The sequence below is a fragment of the Phaethon aethereus genome (genome assembly GCF_964289735.1).
Source record: "Phaethon aethereus genome assembly, chromosome: 3".
Lineage (NCBI taxonomy): Eukaryota > Metazoa > Chordata > Aves > Phaethontiformes > Phaethontidae > Phaethon > Phaethon aethereus.
In genome coordinates, this window is record NC_138576.1 from 128370013 (window position 1) to 128393576 (window position 23564).

General features: G+C 36.9%; 1 protein-coding gene across 3 annotated transcripts in view; it reads right to left on the reverse strand.

The window, feature by feature from the left end:
- EML6 (EMAP like 6) overlaps positions 1-23564 on the reverse strand; it is a gene marked incomplete at both ends in the record, with an annotated part of 113043 nt that overhangs the window by 19747 nt on the left and 69732 nt on the right. For 2 of the 3 annotated variants that reach the window (XM_081997307.1, XM_081997305.1), the window contains 12 exons: positions 8049-8175; positions 8405-8606; positions 8717-8893; positions 9517-9605; positions 11426-11557; positions 11830-11982; positions 13186-13327; positions 14933-15060; positions 15795-15906; positions 17286-17488; positions 19379-19479; positions 22914-23007. In XM_081997307.1, the coding sequence (XP_081853433.1) occupies positions 8049-8175; positions 8405-8606; positions 8717-8893; positions 9517-9605; positions 11426-11557; positions 11830-11982; positions 13186-13327; positions 14933-15060; positions 15795-15906; positions 17286-17488; positions 19379-19479; positions 22914-23007 (1660 nt within the window). Of the gene's footprint in view, positions 1-8027; positions 8176-8404; positions 8607-8716; positions 8894-9516; positions 9606-11425; positions 11558-11829; positions 11983-13185; positions 13328-14932; positions 15061-15794; positions 15907-17285; positions 17489-19378; positions 19480-22913; positions 23008-23564 lie in introns of all 3 variants that reach the window. The other variant, XM_081997306.1, reaches the window with a different exon arrangement.

The following is a 23564-nucleotide window of genomic DNA, read 5'->3' on the forward strand; positions in this document are numbered from 1 at the left end:
AGTAAGATGATCCACTACTGGTAGGTTTGTTTGGACAAGAGAATTAAAAATCCAAGATTTAAAAAAATTTACTGTTCGTTTCAGAAAAAATGCAAAAGCAACTTTTAAAAGTACGCTTCCACTAGTTGACGTGAGGGGGATTCCCAAGTGCCCTAAAACTGCTGCAAAACTCCTAAAGCTTTAAGAAGCGCCTAAAAGATTTGGTGAATTCTAGACCCTTGGATTTTCCCATCCCAACATACATAGGAGTTATACATACAACTTTTCCTGCTTTTACTTTTCCTTTACATTTTATAGATAACACAAGACAACAAAAAAGAATAGTATTCAACATGAAGATATGCTACTTTTTAATACATGGCAAAAGCTGAAACAAAACTAGAGGGAAACATCAATTGTAATCTAAATCAGTTTTTAAAAGCATAGCACTGAAAAAGCCTTAGCATGGTTACAATATTTATGATTTCACATGTATGCTGATGCACTCTTTAAAAAGAAAAAACAAAAGTTATTGCAGAGCATATGGTAGAGATAGCCATTTTCGTATTTTGTATGGGAAGCTAGTCATTGCATTCACATGTCATTCTAGTTCAGTCTCCAAATGTGAAACAAGCAGAAAAGCAGATTAATAAGAAGGATAATCAGTTCTGAATGAAATCTGAAGGCCTTTATTTTTTAGAAAGTTCATTGTTCTAAACATTTTGTAAAGCTGTTAATCTAAACAACTATTGTAAATAGGCTGGCCCTATTGCATAGAGATCTGCCATACATAATACACTGGACAGACGGGGCTGTCGGGAAGATCCCTCAGCCGCATTTGCCAAAAACACCTTCAGGGAACACATTGTAACACACTTTAGGCAAAACCTGAATTTCTGACTTTGAGCTAAAAAGTTTTGAAGACCTCAGCTAATGGGACTTCAGGAAAACTCTCTCCATATACTACCGAGGCACCAGAATCAACATAAATTTAGCATGTTCTGCAAGGTTCTTCTCTTTCCTGAGGCTTCTCTCTGGGTTTGTGATAGTGTTTGAGAGGAAGAGTCTTTTCCATTTGTTTTGTTATGCCTCATGTAAACTCTGACACATTTGGAAGCTATGCTCACTATATAAGTAAAAATATTCAACCAATAGTATATGGAGAACTTTTGGGCTAGAGGTAAAACACAATAGGCAGATAAAATAGCATCCTTCCTCTGCATAAAAAAACATAGCGGAACCAACTCTTTTGAATCTTCATGGACTAAAACCTACACAACAACACTCAAAATAAGCTGAGTATTTCTCATTAACCTCAGTGCAGAGAGCACTCAAGTTCAGAGGCACAAGCGTTGGTAACACGTTGTGCATTGTGACAGTATCAGCATCCCTCCGTTCCACACCCGCTCGGTGTCACATAAATGAAAAAGACCTTTGGGCCAGCTTTGTGCTGACCTGTGGGAGAAGCGAGATTGACTCCGAGTTCAGTAGGTCGGCAGGGACTGTAAAAATAACCAGTCACAATGCATTCAAGCCTTGGGGACAACCGTTATGAAACCAGCATGCTGCCAAATACACTGAAGATGCATTAACCTGACACAATACAGTTCAGAAAGTAAAAGTGACTATTCCAAAGGATGCTACTCAAACAGTAGGTCTCTGCTGAAATAAGTTATTTTCTCTACCCCAGAGATGTGTTTTTCCAGGTACATTTTGAATAGTTCCCACCTACACATAAATACAACACAGATTCACATTCAAAGCTTTTACACTGCACCCACAGAAGTGCGCATGTAAAAGTGCACGAACAAATTTTGTAACCATATGTCTAATAAGTCAGTTTATGGTACAAAGGCTTGTACTCACCACTTGTGGGGGCTACTTTGAAAACTTATGTAATTCAGGTCTTGTTTTTTTAAAGACATCAATTATTATTCTTTTGATTATTTAAGAGAGAAAATCCAACTTCTTCACCTTCTTCAACTTCTCATCTTTATCAGAACATACGATTACAAATGATGCATAAGAACACAATTGAGAACAGGCTCTGAGACACATAACTCACGGGAAGTGAGACAAGCCAGTATGTTAAGAAAACAGAAAACTAGACAAACATGCTAATGCTTGCTTTGTGTTTTCTATACATTCAGCCTCCTTTAAAGGGTTTTCCATCACCAGGTATATTACAAGAGTTGTCAGTTTATGTAGAGTCATGCAAATCAAACTGAATGAAAGCTGCAAACACAGGATATATGTTAGCGGTTAGTCGAATGCAAAACGCAAACGTATCTTTGCCTTTTGTATTAGTAACATAAATACAGTCTTCACGCAAGCCTGTTTTACTTCTTGTTATATAAATTCTTTGCCAGTTAAAATGGTCCCAGTTCAAAAGCTAGCCCTTTTCTGAAATGAAGCACAATTCCTAGGTAACACACAGTATAGCTTACAATTGTCCTGGATTGTCTGGGACAGTCCCACCAGTGACCAAGTGGTCCCGTGGTGTGGGAGCACTGCTCTTGGAGCTCCCACACCGCGAGACTGCTCCTGCAGCACCTCTCATTGGCACCCCACTTCTGTACCATATGGGCAGAACAAAGAAGAGGATGCCAATCAGAGGAGCAAAAAAGGGAGAGAAAAATAAGGGCGGGTGGGAGGATAGAAGGACAGACATGGAAAGGGAGAAGAAGAAAAACAAGAAGGTTGGGGAGAGGAGAGAGAAACAACAATCAATTAATTATCTTAACTGAATGCACGAACTAATACAACCACAAGATATAAAAAACCTGTTCCTCAGCCTCATGTCTCCTGTTATTTTTTCATTCTAAAGCTGTAACTGCTGACAGAGACAGTAAATCCTGGGTCCCCCCCACCAAATACCAGACCATGATTTATTTCAAATCCTGCAAGTAAAATCTATCATGTATCTTGTAAGTTCCTCCAAGATATTTGCAGAATCATTATTTTCATTATGCAAATAAATGAGACGGGAAAAGTACATTTGATAAAGGGCTTTAATTTTCTTTTCTAAAGAAAAACCTTAATACTATCCCCAAGTTTGTCATACATCAGGATTTTTTTGCCCTTTATAATAATGAAATTTCTCTGCCCAGTTTGCTTAGGGGCCCAATACCCTGGAGATCTGCAGAAGGCCAGTGTAATATAGATTTCCTTTTCATCTTGCTGGATTGTGCTAAGCACAAAGCACATCCGAGGTAGTACTGGAGGATGCTCAGCAGCTGCTCAAAGTCGCAGTTATCTTGTATCAAGTATTACGTCAAATCTGTCCTCCTACTCTCTTTCCCATGGTGGGGGAGAGGAGGGACAAGAATTGCTGGCTCGGCTCTTTCGACAGAACAACAGTAGAGTAAGTCTTTGTATTAACCTGGAGGGAGTCACTTGTGAACTGCTGACTGCTTTCCAGAAGGGGGGTGGTTGCTGCAAAGCTTTCCCCTCATAACCCGGCACTGCCTATATCAGCTCTCAACCATATACTTGCAATCTTCTCAGGGGACATATCACAGATCCTGACATCAAACTCCTCCTGAATTGTACAATGATTTGTTATTTCTAGACAGATAAAGGTACTTTGACGTTTTCAGATTTACCAGTCCTAATATTACAGAAGCATAGAGTCCTGCAAGCTTATTCTAGCAAACACAAAGGTTAAAAAGATGGAAATGTAACTACAATAGAGAGGAAAATGAACCAGCCCTCTTCTTGAGCCAAAACTGTCTCCTAGATGTCACAGAGTACCTTTGAAGTGTATTTGTATTACATAAGCAGGGAAATAACTTTTAAAACAACAATTCACCCTCTGAATATTACTATTTAAAGAAAAAAACATAGCTTAAAGTATTTACCCCCAAGAAGCAGCTCAGAGCAACAGCCCCAGCTACTCCTCTCTTGCTTGAGGTGGAAGCTGGAAGCTTGGTTTTTTTCCCCTCTTCTTTTCTTTTCTTAATTTAAACTTACTTCGTTTAAATCTGGGTTTCTACATGCTATACCTATGAATAACTCACAATTTTTCCTCTCAGACACACAATGAAAATACAGCAAGGGGGAACACTTCTTTCTTCTTAGAACCTCACTGCATTTTGCAATGAAGTGAGCTGGCAGTTTTTCAGGTTTTGTGATTAACTCATCACTTCTGTCTTAAATGGCCTTCCAGCTTGTAACATAATTTTCAAAATTTAGACAGTATGTTATCAGTCTCAGAGTATTCGTAGTGCACAATCTTTGAGGTCTTCATACGGGCATACGGCATAATTACAAAGAGGAAAGATTTGGGATTTGGAATATTTTCTCCAGACAATCTCCCCCCTCAGAAGACTAACAGGTTCTCCCACGTACCTGCCTGAAAGAGAATGGAATACATCCTCTTGTTTCCCTTCCTCATATCTGACGGGACTGGGAGAGGCTACTTCAGCTGAGCCTTTTGCAGAAAATGTAAAGCTTTGTGAACTGACTTCAATATTACTTGTTGCCATCTCACTCAACCCTGTGCACAGAGATTTCAAGACTCCACATCCTGAAGACCTGCTGATTTAGAACTTAGGTTTTGCCTGAAGACTTACAGTTTAGTAGTTGTAGACTTTTAATTTCATCTGGCTTGATCGACTGCCACTTTGGACCCTTGTAGGTCCAAAGCAAAATCAGCCCGGTGCTTTCAGGAAGCTTTTAGAATATGGTCAGACAAACCCTTCCTTAGCTGCTGCATTCGTTTGTATTCTCAGAAAAAATGAAATCTGACAGAGCTACAAAGCTTGCCTCATAATTCTTATGTCCTATGAGAGATATCAGCTTCACTCTGAAGCACTCCTAATTGGGAGTGTCGAGATTCTGCATAAATTGTGCGCATATTGGTACAACTGGTACAACAAGCCATGGCCAAAAATCAAAGTCTTTGACAACTGCAGTAGACAACACACTAATCTCATTTTACTGCATCCCACTACCTTTCACAGCTTAAGGCCCTATCCCAGCACAACACCCTCAGAAACTGCAGTTTTGCCTATATTTGACCATAAAATTTCTGCATCTGTTTGACTACAAATTCTGGTAATTTACATTAATCCAACAAAGAAAGGGAAATGAATATACCTTTGCCTAACAAGCTAGGTATGAGAAGTACGGGATCTGTTGACAAATTTATCAGAACAGCAAATTGCAAATACCAAAAATGTGATTATATTGAAGTAGCTTGAAGGAAGACACGTGAAAGAGGACATAGTAAAAATATGTAGCATGGCCGCGACTCTATAGCAGAAAAGATGGAAAGGACAGTTAGAAGGGTTTATTTTAAAGCTAATTTAAAATGAAGTCTAAACCTTTTGATTACATAGAGACAGTAAGAAGAAAAAAAAGATATGGAGAATGTTAAAACCTTCCTTTTTGCTCTCTTCAGTCTAGAACTTGTTAGGAGATAGATTATTCCTTCAGATGGACTATGGCATGCTGTTTTTTTCATGTGCAGTCATTATGAAGAGACTATTATGGAAATCAGAGGCAACCTCAGTGCAGAGGAGGTGTCTACCCATTTAATTAGGCGCACCAGCCATAAACAGAGTGGGCAGTGTGGAAACACTTGGGCATACTAGAGAGGAGCTTCCAGCTTCTGTGTCGCTTTGTAGCGATGGATAGCACAAAGCACGTTTTCCTTACGTTACGAATTATCAGTGTTAGTGTGACAAAGAGGAAGCCTGCTTCACCTGTCTTGTTACGTGCTGCTCTGCAGGTACTGTATGTTTTGTTAAAAAGGTTGAAAAAGGCAAACTGCCTGTTCATTTCAGGGGGTGCCTTCCTCCACAGCAACGCAGCAGGTTCAGCTGAATCAGCTTATGCAGCGTAGGACTGAGAATGTGGACAGACTCAAAAGACAGGAAGCCTGAAGTGTATGTGGCAGACTGAGATGCTCCTCTGAGAAGCAGGTACTTGCTTCATCAGGCAGCAGACCCATGGCCACATTTCAGAGAAGGAAGGCTTCGTACGGACCCAAAGAAAACTGTGGTGATTTTCACTCCTGGACTGAAAATAGTGCTGAAAAGCTGCAGAAGAGACGGATGCTTATGCTTATATTGCTGGTAATTCACTAGCACAAAACAATTGTAAGCCCAGCTTAATCGGTCAATTAAACTCACTCCGCAGTTGCTTTTGCATCACCAAAGCAGAATAAAGCAGCTGGAAGGTACAAGGTTTTCTAATGTAAAACATCTGGCCATGGTGCCTTTGGCACTTGTTATTTCATGTGTAATAACAATTTAGCAGTATTTGCCCAAAATAAAAGATTTTTTGTCCCTTTTTTAACTTAATCACAAAGCACTCCTGTTTACTAGATAATACACTATGCCTTTTTATAGAAAAATGGAGGAACAAAAACTTTATATGAGTAAATAAGAAAATGTAAAGCGATAACCTTAAAAGAAGGGGAAAAGAAATGGTTATAGGCCAACATTTCATTGAAAAAAAATCACTAAACCTCCTGCTACATGTTTTTGTTAAAACATTGCAATGAAAATAGTAACTATTCTAATTTTTCACACCCAACATTTGTTCTGCTTTTCAAATACTGAATGAAAAACTATTAATTATTACTTTCTGCCCATGATGTTCAGCACTGCATTCTTTGAGAGCTTTAAACTGATTTATTTTTCAAAAGTCTTCATGAGATTAGGAAGTATTACTAACTCCATTTTGTATCTTGCAAATCAGGACACCAAGGTGATTTAAAGCCAAAAATCTCAAAAGTTGCCACTAGTTTTCAATAGTCAAGTAAGAGAGACCTGAATCTGTTCAGTGTAATTACAGGTTATGTTTGTTCAAAGAACTGCTTAAATGATCTCTACTTGCAGCTGGGATTATGCAGTTTTTCTGCAAATTCAGCCTTACATCTCTCGGCTGACAGCAGGAAATAAGGTACCCAGAGCTAGAGATTGCCTGTAAAAATATTCTATTTGCTAACCATCACCAAGAAGCTCTGTGACAGAAGCAGAAACAGCAAGGCAGCAGCTCCACAGGCTCCAGAGCGTTCTCTTCTCGCCATCCCAGCCTCCTTCTACACACAGCCCTCTCATCTTTTGCAACACCTGCAGCAGGGATCCTACAGTGCACCAGCACTTACTTCTGCACTCGCTGTGTTCCCCGAGGACTATGTATCCTGTTCTCTAACTACGGCACAATCCCTGTGGGGAGAACAATGAGCCATCACACTTCTGGTATTGTTATTAGTCATGTGTTCTGGGTAAACTGAGGGGAAACAACCAAGCTTAAATTCTTTCTGTGGGCTAACTCACAGCAGTCCTTATTGTCAATGCCCAACATTGGGCAAAAGCAAGAAAACCCATGATAAAAGAATGATCACTTATAAAAAGAAATTCTATCGAAAGAAACTGCGTGGGTTCACAGTTGAGTCATCAACTGGATCCACAGTTGCAGATTTACTGTTCCAGATTACAAAGGAGAATGTACTTTACTGGTCATAGTTAGTCCTGTTCTGTCCCAGCAGTCCTGTCCCTGTCAGAGTTTTTACTCACTCACTCCCCTAGGGCTGTGTTTCACTGGACCTCACCCTCTATGTTTAGCTCTTACCTCTTTTTCTTTACTGTCCTCTCTAATACTGTTCTCCTTCCAGCTTATTTTTTTCAGAATAATTCAGCCTAAGGCCAACATGTGCCAGGGGAAATCACAGCTTTAACAGTAACACAACTATAAGCAACTGAAAATCTTTCAATGATAACATCACCAAAAGCCTTAACTACAAAGTATTTACAAGCTCATCCTATCACAAACACCCTGCTGCAGACATCTGTACAGCTACACATACTAATTAGGAAAGAATATAACTGCTTATGTGGACAGCAGAAGAGAACACAACACTCGCAGGTGTTTTGCTTACATATATGTTTTTTTCTTTATCACATTAACAATGTTGTACTCTATGAGCACCATTTTAAATGTTATCTTGTGAATTTTAAAATTCTTGCCTTATTTCTAAGGACAAATTTTAGTTGAATGAAAAGAGACTCAAAAGAACGCAAAGTACATTTGGAAACGAATGCCTTTGTGTGACATACCTCTCTTCCACTGAAACTTCCTTCAGCTGTTGATGTGGTTTTGTCCCTTCCATCTCTCGGATGCTTACTGCATAGATCTTAGTGGTATAGTCAATTGCTTTTTCTCTTGCAACATCACTATCATAACCTTAGAGAAATAAAACATAAAATAAAACAACCTACTCTTCTACTCTTCCACTATGAAACAAAACAGGAAGATCTGCCACAATAAAAGGAAGGAAACAAATCCTACCAAGCTCTCCCTACACTGAACTTTAGCACATGAAAGTTTCTTGCCCACTTCAAGTTAAACGCCTGCGTGAGTCTCTGTGGAACGAAGACCAAATTAAAGACATGTTTTATACAATCCTTTTTACCTCCATCTTCTTCTGCATCTGTGTCTGATTCTTCACTATCAACCAGCTTACTCTCCTGAATGCCCAAAAATTCTCTGGTCCAGATCATCAAAGCTGTATCAGCACCACCTACAGTCAGCAGCACAGAATCATTGTGTAACCACCGAACATTGGTTACCTGTGCGCTGTGACCCACATACTTCTTGAATTTTGCATGCTGGCCCTGTAGCATAAAGAATTCGCATATTAGCAGGCTGACACATTGCGAACAGCGTCTTCCTTAATTCCTTTTCTCGCACAGTTTCTAATCACAGAAATAAATGCACTTATTACCTTCACTGGATATGAAAAAAGCTTCACAAAACCAAAATCATCTCCTGTAGCTAATAGTGTTCCGTCTTTTGTAAGACTAGCCGCATTTACAACGGTGACATCACTGTGCATGGGCCAAATTCCTTCACAAGTAGGACCAAGAACACATGTCCAGGTGTCCCACTCAATCTTCTCTATCTGCAATCAAAATTACCCCCAAAGAAGGAATCTTAATACATACCCAATACACACTGATTTAATGCGTATATTTTTCTATGTATGATATTAACTTAATTTTTAAACTACTTCTAGAAATTGTTCACTCTTTCCAGCTCATTAAAACAAATTGCATATCTTCACCCAAAGGCTTAAAACTTTAAATATTCTCACTTTCCCAAGGTAGAGCATGATTTGGTTACAAATCTCCTTAAAGATTTTCTGCTAAACACTGTCAATTTTGTAGAATTGTATGCAACAATCAACATCATTAAAAGCCAGGTCATACTGGCTTACATATAACCTGTATGCACACTGATTACACAGAAAAGAGGTGATTGTTCAGGAAAGGGGATTATGGGAAATGACTGCTATTAAACAAACAAAAATAAAGGTAGTGATAGAAACAGAAACTTGCAAGTTCTACCATTTACAAATGCTAGGAAAGACACTATACAGAATGATTAAATAATTCTAACTCTAACCAGGAAAAATGTAGTATTTTTAAAGGAAAAAATATACCATTTGAAGACAAAATACGCTAATTTTCAACAATCCAGAAAAATAACTTTCATAGTAAAAAATCCAGTAAACATAATTCATACCTCAGCAATTCTTATAATATGCCTTTTCCCCCTTGGTGCTTCAAAAAATAGTTGTTCTTTGGCACCAGAATTGACTTGCAATAACTTTCCTGGATATGAAATAAGAGTTTATTATGAATCTTATTCATTATTGTTAATATTATGAATATATGAAAATATATTCATATATGTGAATATATTTATATATATGAATTATGAAATACATTTCTTTTGCTTGAATGAAAAGATTTCTGGCATAAGCTAGGAAATTATTCTCCAAAGAGTTATACATAGCAAAAGTAAAACAACTGCTTAGAATCACTCTCATAAGAGTCCTATACTCCTGATTCACTGCAAAAGTAATATCTTAAGTATCATGCAACATCCTTAAAAAATTACCATCTTGCAGGAAATCACTTTCTTCTGATAAGAAATATTTTGCTTGTATTTTCATCATCATCATAATGGAAAGTAAAAAAAAATTAAAGAGCTGTATGCTATTAATTTTACTAGCAATTTTGCAAGACAGGTTTGCCAAAAGTTAGAAACATTGTAAGCTCCTGCTTATTTTGCACTGCCTAGCTGGCATGTAGTCCAGCTAGGACACACCAAATTGTCTTTGAATATGAAGTTCACCACACCCGAGCACATACAGTGATATTAGGAAGATAATCCTGCATGCAGTTGACAGCATGCTAGCAAGTATTTGTGCATGAAGAAGCAAAAAAATGCTTTCAAATTCAGTTTTACAGTATTTCTGATATAAGAAAATGAAAGCATTTTCTGAATTTTTCAAATTATAACAAGGGTAAGAATAATCCTGTGGGGATTTATTATCATAAAAGCAGTTCTGTGATATTGAAACTGCATAACTGCAGGGAAAGCACTCTTTTAGTGAGAAACACTGGATTAGATTATCAACTGATGTCAACTAGTGCAGTTCCAGCATTGCTATATTTTGACTGGGCGTCTTGCCCTTCGCTACATGAGCTTTCTTCAGCCTGTTGGAATCACTGACAACAAATGCAACATGGGACTAGAGTAGTATTATGCTCTTCCTATCTGACCTTGATAAGACAGGTTGTACAGTTTAGTATATTATTCCTTTACATCTAGAAGTTCAGTTAGAGTTTCCAATAAATACCATTAAGGACACAATGAATTTCCAGTTTTCTTATACTTTATATCTGCACATGTAGCACATCCAAGAACTGGCTACTACAGATATGCAGGTAGTATGAGACAAATTGCTATTATTATGTGTACAACTATTAGGGTTGTAGAGCAGGCACACAGTGCTGTCTCAGCTGCAGCATGGCTTGCTTTAACTAGCTCAAGAGTGGCACCCAGACCTGAACGGATTCAGAAAGGAGTTTAGCCCCTGTTGTTGTCAATGAGCTTGCCCCACATTTTGGGACTAGTGCAACAGGGGAAGCAGGGCTCAGACACACAGGTGGTTCCACACAGAATCATATTAGGTCCGAGAAGGCTTATTTGCATGAGCTTATTATCAATCCTGCTAGACTTAGTTAGTTGTGACAGTAAGGTGCTCTAACTTAATTGCAGTGATTGCTATGTAATGCTCAGCAAAGAAGAAAGGAAATTGGACATAAAAGGTGGAAAAGAAAAATGTGCAACACACTACAAAACTATAAAAAGAACAGGGCAGAGAAAAGCAGTACTATGTTCATAAGTGACATTTTAGTCATATGTTGTCAGCAGTGACGTACCATGTGCTCTGGTACAAATGCTACAAGTGAGGATGAATTCCACCAACAAACGTCATTGCACTGAACTCACATGGTGCTTGATATTGAAACGTCATTTGTGTTAGTAGTTACGGTTTATCTTAGTAACTAGTACAAAAACAGCTTTCTGATACTCCGTTTTATAGGCATTTTAAATCAGTATCTCTGGTCAAACATTTTACCTCTTGAGTCCCAGTCAATGTGTGTGATATAGCTAGATGCACCTTTACAAATGCCAACTCTTTTGCTGGTAAGTACATTGTAAATATCTACAAAATTATCATGGGAAGCCACAGCCAGGTACTTTCCTGATTCTGCAAAGAAGAGAAACTGAGGTTATTAAAGGTGTGCATGTTAGAATTATTATTGCTATACATTTCTACTACTGTAGTGCATCCAAATGCACCGGTTAGGGGTGGGCCCCATTACACTAGGCTGCATACAACCATACAGAATTCTAAAGCATTTAAATGTGTGGAGCACATATAAAGCCAGTCTACGTCCTGAACCCTCAAATCTGACCTCTAGAGGAGAAAAACAAACTCCAAGATAAACACTGCCCTTTTACTTTATCACCTGATTATACCTCGTGAAAACTTTATATCTGAGATCATTTCCTTTCTGTGGTGAAAAGAGACCATATCTTCAACAGTGTCAGCATTTACCACCAGGAAACTCCCATCATTCAACCCTACAGCCAAGGCTTTCCCATCAGGAGAAAAGGCACAGCATCGTCCACCTACAAAAGAAAACAGAAAGGAGTATCTTAAGGTTTACAAACTTGGGATTGAGAACACCATCAGTAAACTGCAACTGAAAGGTTTTTTACATCAAGTATATACTTTTAAAATAGATTTGTTAATTATTAAAACAAATATGTGATAGGCAGACTATGATTAATGTTTTACTGAATAGGAATGTACCCTCTGCTCTAGGCTGTTCCTGAGTTGACAGTGGCGATTTGATCAGTCTTGAAATGGGTTTAGGTGCAAATACCACCTTCCAACTACGTTCTAGACACAACAATGATAGGAAAAAAGAAAGAAAGAAAAACCCCAAAACCATGCAGAAAGGAAATCCAGATGGAAAATTGAAAGACTCATTACAGGCAGCATAACTACATGTCTTTCAGGGATACTACACTTGAAAGCTTCTTTGTTATGACTGAATAATGGTTACTTTCAGGTGGAGCACATTTAAAACAGAAAGGTACTACACTTCCTCCACTTACTTTTTGCCTCAACATTATTTCTGACCATAATCTCTCATACAGCTATCCTCATCCATCCCTGAGTTCACCTCTCCAAAACATTTGACTCTGTTTTCCCTCAGCCAGTTAGAGTTCCTGTGCTCTGGACCTGTCACTGAAAATGAAGCATGTTGAATTTACACCATAAAATTTCCTGAAGGATATGAGGGAGCAAATGAAATAAGAGTAATTTTGAGAAGGCAGCATTTCAACATAGCTCATCTACTTTTACACAAAGGAGAGAACAGGAAAACAGTTCATTTTTAGAGAAGTTTGTATAAGATGTGAAGTTCATAATGCCACTGAAGGCTAGATGTACTTAACATGCAGAAAATTTTGCATTTGTATAAGGAAATTTTTTCATGTCAGCAACAAATATGCTGGTCTGAAGTATTCTTAGGAAGGAAAAGGATTCTGAGGTCAACTCATTCCCCTTGGAATCAGAGGAAAATCGATGAAAGTCCATTTTATTACTATTCATTACAGTAGATTATAATCCCTTTCCTTTCTACCCTTTTCATTGACTTGACACATGCCAAAGACAATTTACTTCCTATGCTTCCAACTTCTTAATGACTGTGTCCTCTTCCTACCTAATTAAAGCCTGTGATATGCACTGAAAGCAAAGATGGAACTGTAACAGAAATAGAGTAGTATCAGTACTATCACAGTGCGTGGCCAAATGAGCATTACCTTTTTTGAGTTTCCTCACTGCCAGCATGCGGTGCTGGGAAGAAAGTTCCCAGATTCGTAGTGTTTTATCATCACTCACTGTTGCACAGACAGGCAAGAGAGGATGAGCTGCCAAGCCCCAGACTTCTCCTTCCATATGTCCCTAAAGGAAACAATTGAATATAAGAGAAAATAATGCATTTGGGTTTATGTAACATGTTCTAGCACTTGCCCTGCCTCCTTTTACAAGTCTCAGGCAATAAGGCTTTCACCATCTCCTCTCAAAAATTTTCCACATTCAGAGACCTAAATGTCTGGCCTGTTTCCTCTGATAACCATCTAAAATATACTCTTCCATAGTCTCCTCCGTTGTTACTAGCTATAATTCCTGTTCTTCCAATACTCTCCAGACTTGGAATGAACAGGAAGTAGTTATGCCCCAAACAGGACTTTATCCTGAAATACTAATATAGGCTAATCTGTCTTCAAGGTTTATGTAATGTTTTAGATCCTGGAGAACTTGTTTGCCCAACATACATGTACTTAGTTCTTTTAATCTTTCCTCAGAACTCTGTTTTCAAACTTTTTAATCACTCTTCCTGCTTTTTCTAGATTTTCTTCAACTTGCACACAGCTTGCTGGCACTGCATTTCAAGGTTAAATCATTTCTTACTATTCTCAATCTGGATTTCAGTTTGGTAACTGGCATTTTTGTTGAGGTGGAAAAATACCATTAAAAGAAAAAGGGGAGAAACTGTCATGACATCTTGATTACACCTCATGTATTTTCTATTTTTGCTCAAGTTGATGCATGCAAGCATGTAATTTAACATGGATAGCAATTATAACACTTCTTTTTATCAGAAAACTCACAGCAATCTGGTAATTTTATTATGTCTCAACCTTAGTATTCATGCAAAGAGAACTATATTAGGATGAGATTGCAATTCCAAATTAGTGAATGAGTTAAATAATTTATAAAATACAACTTCACACATTTAGGTTAGCAAGGCTCTCATGCAGGCAATAGAAATTTGAAATATTACTTTATGTGACCAGAACTAACTGGAAAGAAAAATACCAAAGAAACAATATTTTTCTAAAAAACCTGATAATTTAGTCAGTTATGGGTAACAAAAATAATAACTTAACAAATTACAACTCAGTAAATGATATATACAATTTTCTACATATAGACAGCAGGGTTATTCAAGACGCTAAACCAAAGCAACATCAAATACATCAGTGGGCATATACATGAATATTTTTTAACCAAACTTTGCAAAATACTTTGTCTTGCAAAAGAGGTCTCTTTAGGCTTTGCAACACATGCAATGACAACTGTGTGTCACTGTAGAAAGCTGTCACAACTCTAAACGAATTTTCCACAAATTAATGTAGAATCCTTCAGAAAACACTGTATTATTTCAGTAAAAGCAAATAAATAGAACCACACTGTCAAATAAATTGTGTTAGCTCTACTCATCATTTTTCATTTTTATGTTGGGTCCTAAACTGAATATATAAAAAAATTTATAAAATGTCTCATCAGCCTTTGAACTTAATGGACTGACTGTTTTACCTTCAGAATTCTGTAACCCACAGTGAATCTCAAAGTAATTTACAGAAGAAAGCAACAACTTCTGCCTGAACAAGGAAAGAAATGGTGGCCAACAGGATTAATGGAAACAGAAAGAAAATTATTGTGAAAATCTTATGTCTTATATTTCTACAGGGAATATTTTGATATGGAAGATCCATACAGTACCTGAACAAGTAGAGTCATAGGACCACTTTTATCAATTTCAAGTATCTCTCCATTTTTAGTTCCCACTAGTATATGCCCGTGTCCTAGACTGATGGCTCGAATAGAGGGATTGTCTTCTAAAAGTAAGCCTGAAGAACACAAAGATATTAATTTTAGGCTGTTATTGTGAAATCAAAAAGAGCCTCATATCACCTACATTTTATATGGCTTATATAATCTATAATTAAAATCTGTTTAAAATCATGAAACGTGATATACACTTGCCTGATCAAACTAGATAGATAATCCATGGATTTAACTAATAGTTCAAGGGAATGGAGCTTGTGCTAGTCTGTATTGTGGCGATATAAAGACTGATATTTTATTGCTTTCACAGTGACAACGTGTAAGGCATTCAGATGCTCCAACAACATGGACATTCCATGATTATCTGTGAATATCACTTTACAGACTTCCACACTGATGCCTGGCGAGGTACAATTTAACAGGCCTTTCCAACTCACAGGGAGCCTGGTCTCACTACATGAAATTTGGCCAGTTGAGGAAGCTAACTGCTAAACAGTCGAACAGATTTTGGAACAGCCAGACTCACAGGCTTGCGACATTTCTTTTAAAAATAATTTATTCAGGGAAAACAAAGGCAAATGTCACAGAATAGAGAGGGAAATAGCAGAACAAACTATAAATGGCAAAGACTGTGTGAAATAGAACTTACATCAGTCAAAACACATAATTCCAGCACAGAGTAGCAAGTAGTATATTACTGTTCCCTTTGTGTTCTGTTAAGATTGGACACCTATTACTGCCATTTTACCAACCTTCAGGCAGACAGTCCTTACAAAAACACACTGAAAAAGATTACCTTTAGAACTAGCAGATAGCGCCGCTCTTTTGATAGCATACGTCTTCAGACATCTTTCGAACATATCATCCCAAAGCGCCACAATTCCATCTTTTCCACCAGTTACAAAACCCTGTATGATCACAGTATGAAAACGTACACATACATCAGTACTCATACATTAACGTTTAAAACAATTTTCTCCAAAGGCAGTATAAGTTCCCCTTGGCATTTTATTCATGTCTCCAATTAAGAATACTGGAGCCTATACCTATGAGGAAAAAATATAAGGGGAGAAGATTTAGAGGGTTGCTTTTCTAGGGTTATAAAGACTTACAACCATGCAGAGTGCATACGATTGTAAACAGCAATGCTGGACCACAACATTTTTCTGCATGTGGAACTAAGCAATGGAAAAATATTTGTGTCATCCTTAGAAGAGACAGTAGTTGGTAATAATAGCTTCTCAAGTTATTCCAAATTCAATGGACTTAACAGATGCTTCAAACTGAGTTCTAATAATGCATAGGGATGGATTCTTTTATTAATTCCCTTGGTAGATTCTCTTTATCTGTGCCAAGTGAGTGCAAAACACAGCATAAATAACTAACCAACAAAAACGTAAGTGAAGAGGATGTTCAGAAGACAGAGTGCCAAGATGAAATAGAAAAATTGATGGAAAAGCTAGGAACAATCAATTAGGGCCAGAAAGGATTGAGCCACAGGAATCTTAACTGACCTTGATACATAAAAATCTTAATAACTAATATTCTTCTCATGCCATACTTTTAAAGTCGAAACTATAATCTCAAAAAGGTTATTCCATTATCAACATCTTCAAATTGCCAGTGGATTTAAAGTGGCAACATTTTGCCCCAACCTCATTTATGTGATGTCAATAATATATTTTGCCATAGTTTTTTTAAAAGATTTATTGAAGCAACTGAAGGAAAATACCAGGTATCTGGTATTATTAGCTCAGAAAATCAAAAACCTTTGGATATTTGAAGTCTTGCTTGCTTAAGATAAAGCGATAGTATTATTAAAAAAATTCATGTTTCATATTTTGGAAACTGAAAATGCAAAAATGTTTTTGGGACCAGGTTGAAGAGGCAATGAATGTTACCTATTACTCTCCTGTGGGTTACAGATATGAAAATGACATGCATGAGCACAGTGAGAATAAATTCTGCATATTTAGAGGTCAGAAAAGAGGTTATGTAACAAGCACATATAATGTAGTGCTTACAAATACACATCTATTAAATAACAGAACTCATTAATATTGATTTTGGTATTTTAATCACATTCAGATTCATCCAGTGCAACTTATTTTCTGTTACTGTTTTATTAAAGCACCTTCAACGTTAGTGCAATGTAGAACAATGTGTTGCTTACATACATGTATGAAACCTGAGTGACTTGACTAGGAGATATGTTAGTTATACGCTTCTAAAATCCAGTATTGCAACAAAAAATAAAGGTGGATGGATCACATAAGATGATAAATACCTTATCCAATGCATGCATGGCAAATACAGGTCCATCGTGGGCTTTCACTGTCTTCAGCAGCAGAGTATCCTTCCAGATATAAATGTCTCCAGTAGCAGCGCCAGAGAAAACTAGATCTTCTATTCGCCCATATGAAACACTCATCATAGTTTCCAATTTACCAGTAGTTCCAAATGTTCCTCGTTTTGATGTAAAGCCTCCACCTGCAATATAAACAGAAGTAAGTCTTTTTATATTTTTGTTTGTAGCTATAGTGCTGTAATGGACAAATGTCTTGACCCCATCATCTCTTGTGATTGCCTAAGACATAGTAGATAATAGAAATACTGAAACCATAGCGCACAAGGGAAAAACATAATAAAAGAAAAGTCAATCTAGTAATGACAGTTTTGAAGCAGTACAGGCTCTATTTTTCAGATTGTTATTTCCAAGCAAATGATAAATTTTGGTGAGGAATTGTGTAAAAAGAATTAATACAATGGCTGGCAGAATATTTTTTACACAGAACAGCCTGCCAAGTTCCTGCCAAGGTCTTTCTCTTTACAGGTGAACACAACAACACGTGAGATACTACAGGTTTGTTTTAGTTATCCACTGGCAACCTGACAATTTGACAGCAATTTTGAAGAACAAATGGCAGGATTTGCTCCTCTTCTGATTGTCAGAGATTCAAATTGCCACAGCCTTACAGCAGGAAGTAGCTATATGTGCCCATGAATTGAGTGCTTAAAAACAAAAAATGCATATACAATTACGAAATTATATAGGCAGTGGTGTCCTTGCTTCAAGTCATCATGTACTTCACAGTTAACACCAGACTGATATTCCCAATTCCACTGAGCAAATCTTAATTCAAAATATGCCATTTTTATTGCAAAGAGACTATTATTCTTGGTGCAAGATACTGCTTAATGCAAATTCCTGTAATAGAATTTGGCAAAGAGCATGCAAGTCTGTTTAATGACTACAAAAATAACCTAAACATAAAAAATGCAGGAAAATAAATATGTAGTTTTTAAACTGAGAGCACCTGAACCACTTGAATGCTGTAAAGTACAGTAGAAGTATAGAAACTTCTTAAAACTACCTAATTTTGTGTTGTCTTGAGTTGTATTTTTAGCTGCCCTTGTGCCACCTACCTTTGCTGAATTTTACACACGGAAGATGCTCTCTGAGATCTTATTTGCGAGTATTTGTGTAGTATGTATATGATTAAAAGTAATGAAGAACAAAAAATCCAGTCCTGAATAAAAAAATGTCCACAATCAGAAATCAACTTTCCTGCCTTTCTCAGTTGGACAGAACAGTCTAGACTGATAGAATTTCCTATTCTGAATATTTTGCTTGTTAATATGCAGAATATTACCCTATTTTTAAATAATAGAAAACTAATTCTCATTTTTCACTGTTTAGAAAAGGAAACAAAACTCCTGGGTCATACAAACATATATATTACCTTGCTTCTTGTGATACGACATCATGATTTTTAGCCTATTGAATAAAATATAAATTACCATAGCTGAACTTCTGCAAAATACCTGGTTCGTTCTTTCTTTTTTGTTTTGCCCAGGCACATATTTTAAGGTCCATCCTCAAACCTTTCTTTCCAGCCTGGCACCTTGAAATATGTGCTTCCATCTCTGGAAGTCATCTTTGATGACCGCAACTTGAGACTGAAGGATTGCTGAAGTGTTACATCAGTACTTGAAGTCCAAACACCACCGTTTTTAGCAGTGTGCCAGAGGCACCTAAGATTATTAGCTACCAGCTGGCATTTGCACAACAAGGATTCATAATCTGCCTAAGCAAATTACAGGACTGCATGTTTCTGAGAGCCAAGGATGCTTGTTTAGGAGAAATCCTTAATAGTAAGACCTGAGTTAAAAACAAATTAGCCGGAAATAACTTCCAAAGAGAAAGGAATATTGTGACATTTGCAGATTCAGAGGTAGGTTTTCACCCCTTTAGTATTTTGCTACCTAGAAAATTGCTTTACACATAAAAAAAAATTCTTAAACTGAGAACATGAGGTTCCTGTATTAAGAATATATACATTCTCAAATAAAGCAAATATAAAATATTCAATACAGTACCTGTTTGCTGCCAAAATTTGATGTGCTTCATCCCAACTGTGACTAGTTTGTCTACATGATGTGGATGACACTTCACTACAAATATTTTATCTTTATGTCCCCTGCAATAAAAATTAAAAGCACAGTAAGGGATGACTTAACACTTCCAACTAAATGGAACTCTGGAGTAACCATAGTCTTCAACAATGAGAATCTGATCACCATAACTGTCATACTCTTGGTGCAAATACAACAGTATAGATCTATAACGCTAAGAGGATTGGTAGACGAGTCATAGAGGCTATATCTACATTATCTCTACCATCGTTACTCTATCTAACAAGAAGTAGAGCGCTGTATTTCTAATCTGCAAGAGTTTAGCCTTGGAAGTCTGACCCACAGAGTTCGTAGAATGTATCTGAGCATACACTATATAGGAATTAGACTACAGAAATGTGGTGAATAAAAATTGTCTCCCACTGAATTTCAGTTCAATTAAGTTATAAAGAAGCAGCAGGCAACAAAGGTCAATGCAATTAAGAGAAGGTATAAAGGGCAACATAAATATTTAAATGGATAAAACTCAATAGATATTTAAAATCCTCTGTCAAGAAAAACAAGGAAATCTTTAAGCTACTGTGCTTCAACAGGAAAAGTAAAATAACAAATTATAAAATTATAATTTAGGAAACAGTTCATTCATCCACATATACACCTTCAAATTTAGTTCTCGGGTAATTAAAGTTATCCGTGTTGGAGTATGTATTTATGGGAACTTGTAAGTTTAAGTTTCATCATTGCAAAAAAAATATTCCCAGATGCAAAGTAGTAATTATTTTTATTTCAGTGTTTTATAAAACACCAAAAGCAAACATCACTAGCTTTTCCATATGGCTTTTCAGTTTTTGTACTATGATAATGTCACTTTTGTCTGACAGGTTTAGTAAATCTGAAAAAATCACATGGTTCCAATAACCCTCTTGGTTTCAGTATTTTCTTTTGTTGAATCAGTCTAAACAAAAACCGGTCCTTTACACCTTTGACATCTGAAGTCCATCTTCTTGCAATTCCTCCTTCTCCTGTTCCTCCACTTTGCTATAACGATGCCCAACCTTTCAGTTCAGGCTGGTTATACTGCTTCTTCTGGAAGTATCTATCACACAGGCAAAATGTACTGCCCCGAGTCCAAAATCAAACTAACTGCATCCCCGTGCGGGTGTGCCCTGTAAAATGACAGGAGTACGTCTGCCTGCGCAATAGGATGAAGAGTGCTGACACATGAGATCTGGACTGCATGGCCTACGTTTCCACTCCAATTTCCTGCAACGATCAGACTAAAACACATCCACAAGCTTGTTTAGTTCTTGTGTCCTTGTGTACTGAAGGACTGGCACGGGGCATTTGCTCTTACAGAAAGAAGAAAGGAAGAAGAGCATGATGTTCACTGATTTAGATTGCAAATATATTTGACAATGCACCCCTCAGCTCCCTTAGGGGTTGCAGTCCACTAATACAAAACACCAGGATCAAACAGGACCAGCACTGCATCAGCATATAAGGCATGAGAAGCTAGTGAAAGAAGCTCAGATACGTTTTGATTCTAGCAGTGTACGCTCACTCAATAAGGATTTTAATGAGACTAGACAGAAGATTGTAGAGGCAAGATAGGGAAACAAGCTATATAATTTATCTAGTGAGGAATTAAAAAATAAGTACATTCTGAACATTGTGACAAGAAAACTGAGAAGTCATGCCGGAATAAATCATCCTAAAAAGATTAAGCAAAAAGAACCTTCACCAAAAAAATTATAAAATAACTACAGAATAAACATAATGAATGTTTGTACATAGTGAATATGCACTTAATCTTTCAAGTTTACTCCTTTAGATGAATTCTTCCTGTGGGTCTATATGACTGTAAGGAGCTGTGCTTCTATTCTTCCTCTCTGCTAAGGCCACATGAGGGTCATGTCTAAAATTTAGATGTAAACACTCCTGCATTGGTTGTTCTCTCTCATTATATGTCCTAATGTGCTTACCAGAATGAGGGACTTGCCTCTAGGCACTGCTAAAATATAAATAATTTAAATTGGAACTCTTCAGAAGATAAACTATTTTTTTTATGCTCTCTGTGAGGACCGTGCATATTTTCAAAATAACAGATTAGCAATAATAGTAGATACATTGAGTACATATAGGATTACACACTGAAAAGAAAGCGGGTATCTTATGTATCTCCTGTGAGCAACAAGAGACAGGTATCCACACAGCCCATCATTATCTTGTTTTTAAAAGCTTAGAAGGTCCCTATGGGAATATATAGGGTATTTCTTCACTTGTGAGTCTGAAGCACAATCTGTCTGGAGACAGTAAAACTAGCATTGGAAAGCAAATGAAAATGTCACATTTTACAACGCAGACAACACTGTTGCTAAGCAAGCCCTACATCACTAATTTTGAATAGGATTTAAAATGTTGCTGCCTAATAAACTGGATGTCTGAGACAAAATTATATAGCTATTATAGATTATGGTATACACACACTTGGATCAGAACGTTTATTTATTCAGTAACAGTACACTAACAGATAGTGCTGCCAGGAGAAAATCTTATTATTCCTTCTGGAAAATGTCACTATATAATAGTGATAATAGTGTAATATTTGCATAAAAGTAAATTATCTTTCACAGGCACTTTTTTGCAGTTATGTTAAAAATTTCTACTGACCAAGGCTGGATGTTACATAGTTGCAGACAGCATACGAAATGAACACCTTGCCTTTCTGATGAGCCCATGTTTACATGAATTCTACACAATTCTAGTATCTTGACCTCAGAGGCATGTTTGATTAGCTAGACAGAAACCAGGTTTTCAAACAGTTTGATTCTTCTGACATGTACAACTAGTTTAGTATAAAGAAAATGTTTCAATTTGATATTTTAGAAGGAAAAAAGCAAACATATAAACTGCAATCCAATCCTCTTCTCAACATTGGTCCCTTCAAGCAATTGCAAAAGCTTCTTCACTACAGGGTTAGTAGATAAGCTTTCTGTTAGTAATTGCAAAGAGCAAATATCTCAGAAAAAGCTGACTGAGAAGGAAAGCAAGATCAGCAGACCTTGAAAAAAAAGATCTATTTATATTAGAGGGAACACTTTTTTCTTTTTAGAAAAGTGATCTGCATATGTACACTGAAGGAACCCAGCATATAATCTAATGCATAAAGGAAAATATGACATCTCTGATGACTTCTGCCATGAATCAGGAAGTAAAATTGGTAGAATATACTAACTTGAATATTACTAAGTGAGCTATAATACCAACGTAGCTATCCTAACAGAAAGGCTAGGGAACTCTTGACAGAAATAGTTCACAGGATTCCAAAACACTAAGCTGTAGATCCCAAGGTTTTTAATCTGGATATAACAGCTCTGAAATGCCACACTGTTTTCAGAGAGGAGTTCTGTTTTTTCCTATAAACAAAGTAATACACGTGGATGATACTATTCAGAAAAATGTAATCAAAGGGCACATTTATCAAGAGATGTATTCTTACCTGGTTGTTGCTAGCTTTTCTCCTTTCTTCCAATCCCAAAACACAATGGCATGATTATCATCTAGCCCAACAGACGCCAAACATTTTCCATCAGCTACACAGAAGCAATACTTAATGTTAGAGATGCTAAGGCTTTAGCTGAGAGTATAACAGGCAATGAATACAACAAATACATTGTAACCTGAATTTCAGATGACGTATTTAGAAGTGAAGCAAAAAAAGGAACTAACACTTTGAGAGGTTAAGGTTCAGATTCACTGATAGACTTCCAGTTCCTAAAGCAGACAGCCTACAGAATTAGATACATGAACTGAGAAAGACAGTCAACCTGCCCAACCTTTTAAGATGACTGAAGTCATCTTATGAAACAATAAATATGATAGAAAATTATAAGGCTAAAATTAACTTCTGGCTATCGTCTCTTCTATTGAAGGAAAGACACAGCACTACTGATAATGAGAGGAAGAAAAGCAAGAACAGAATACCATACATAATTCAACAGTACCTAGGCATCCTTGCCATGTGTATGAAATAACAATAAACAAGACCATTGTTAACAAACTTTGAGAGACAAACTACTGCCATAAGATTTTGAAAAATTTTAAAAACTAAACCATAATTGCTGAAGTATATGATAAGAGAATTGAACTT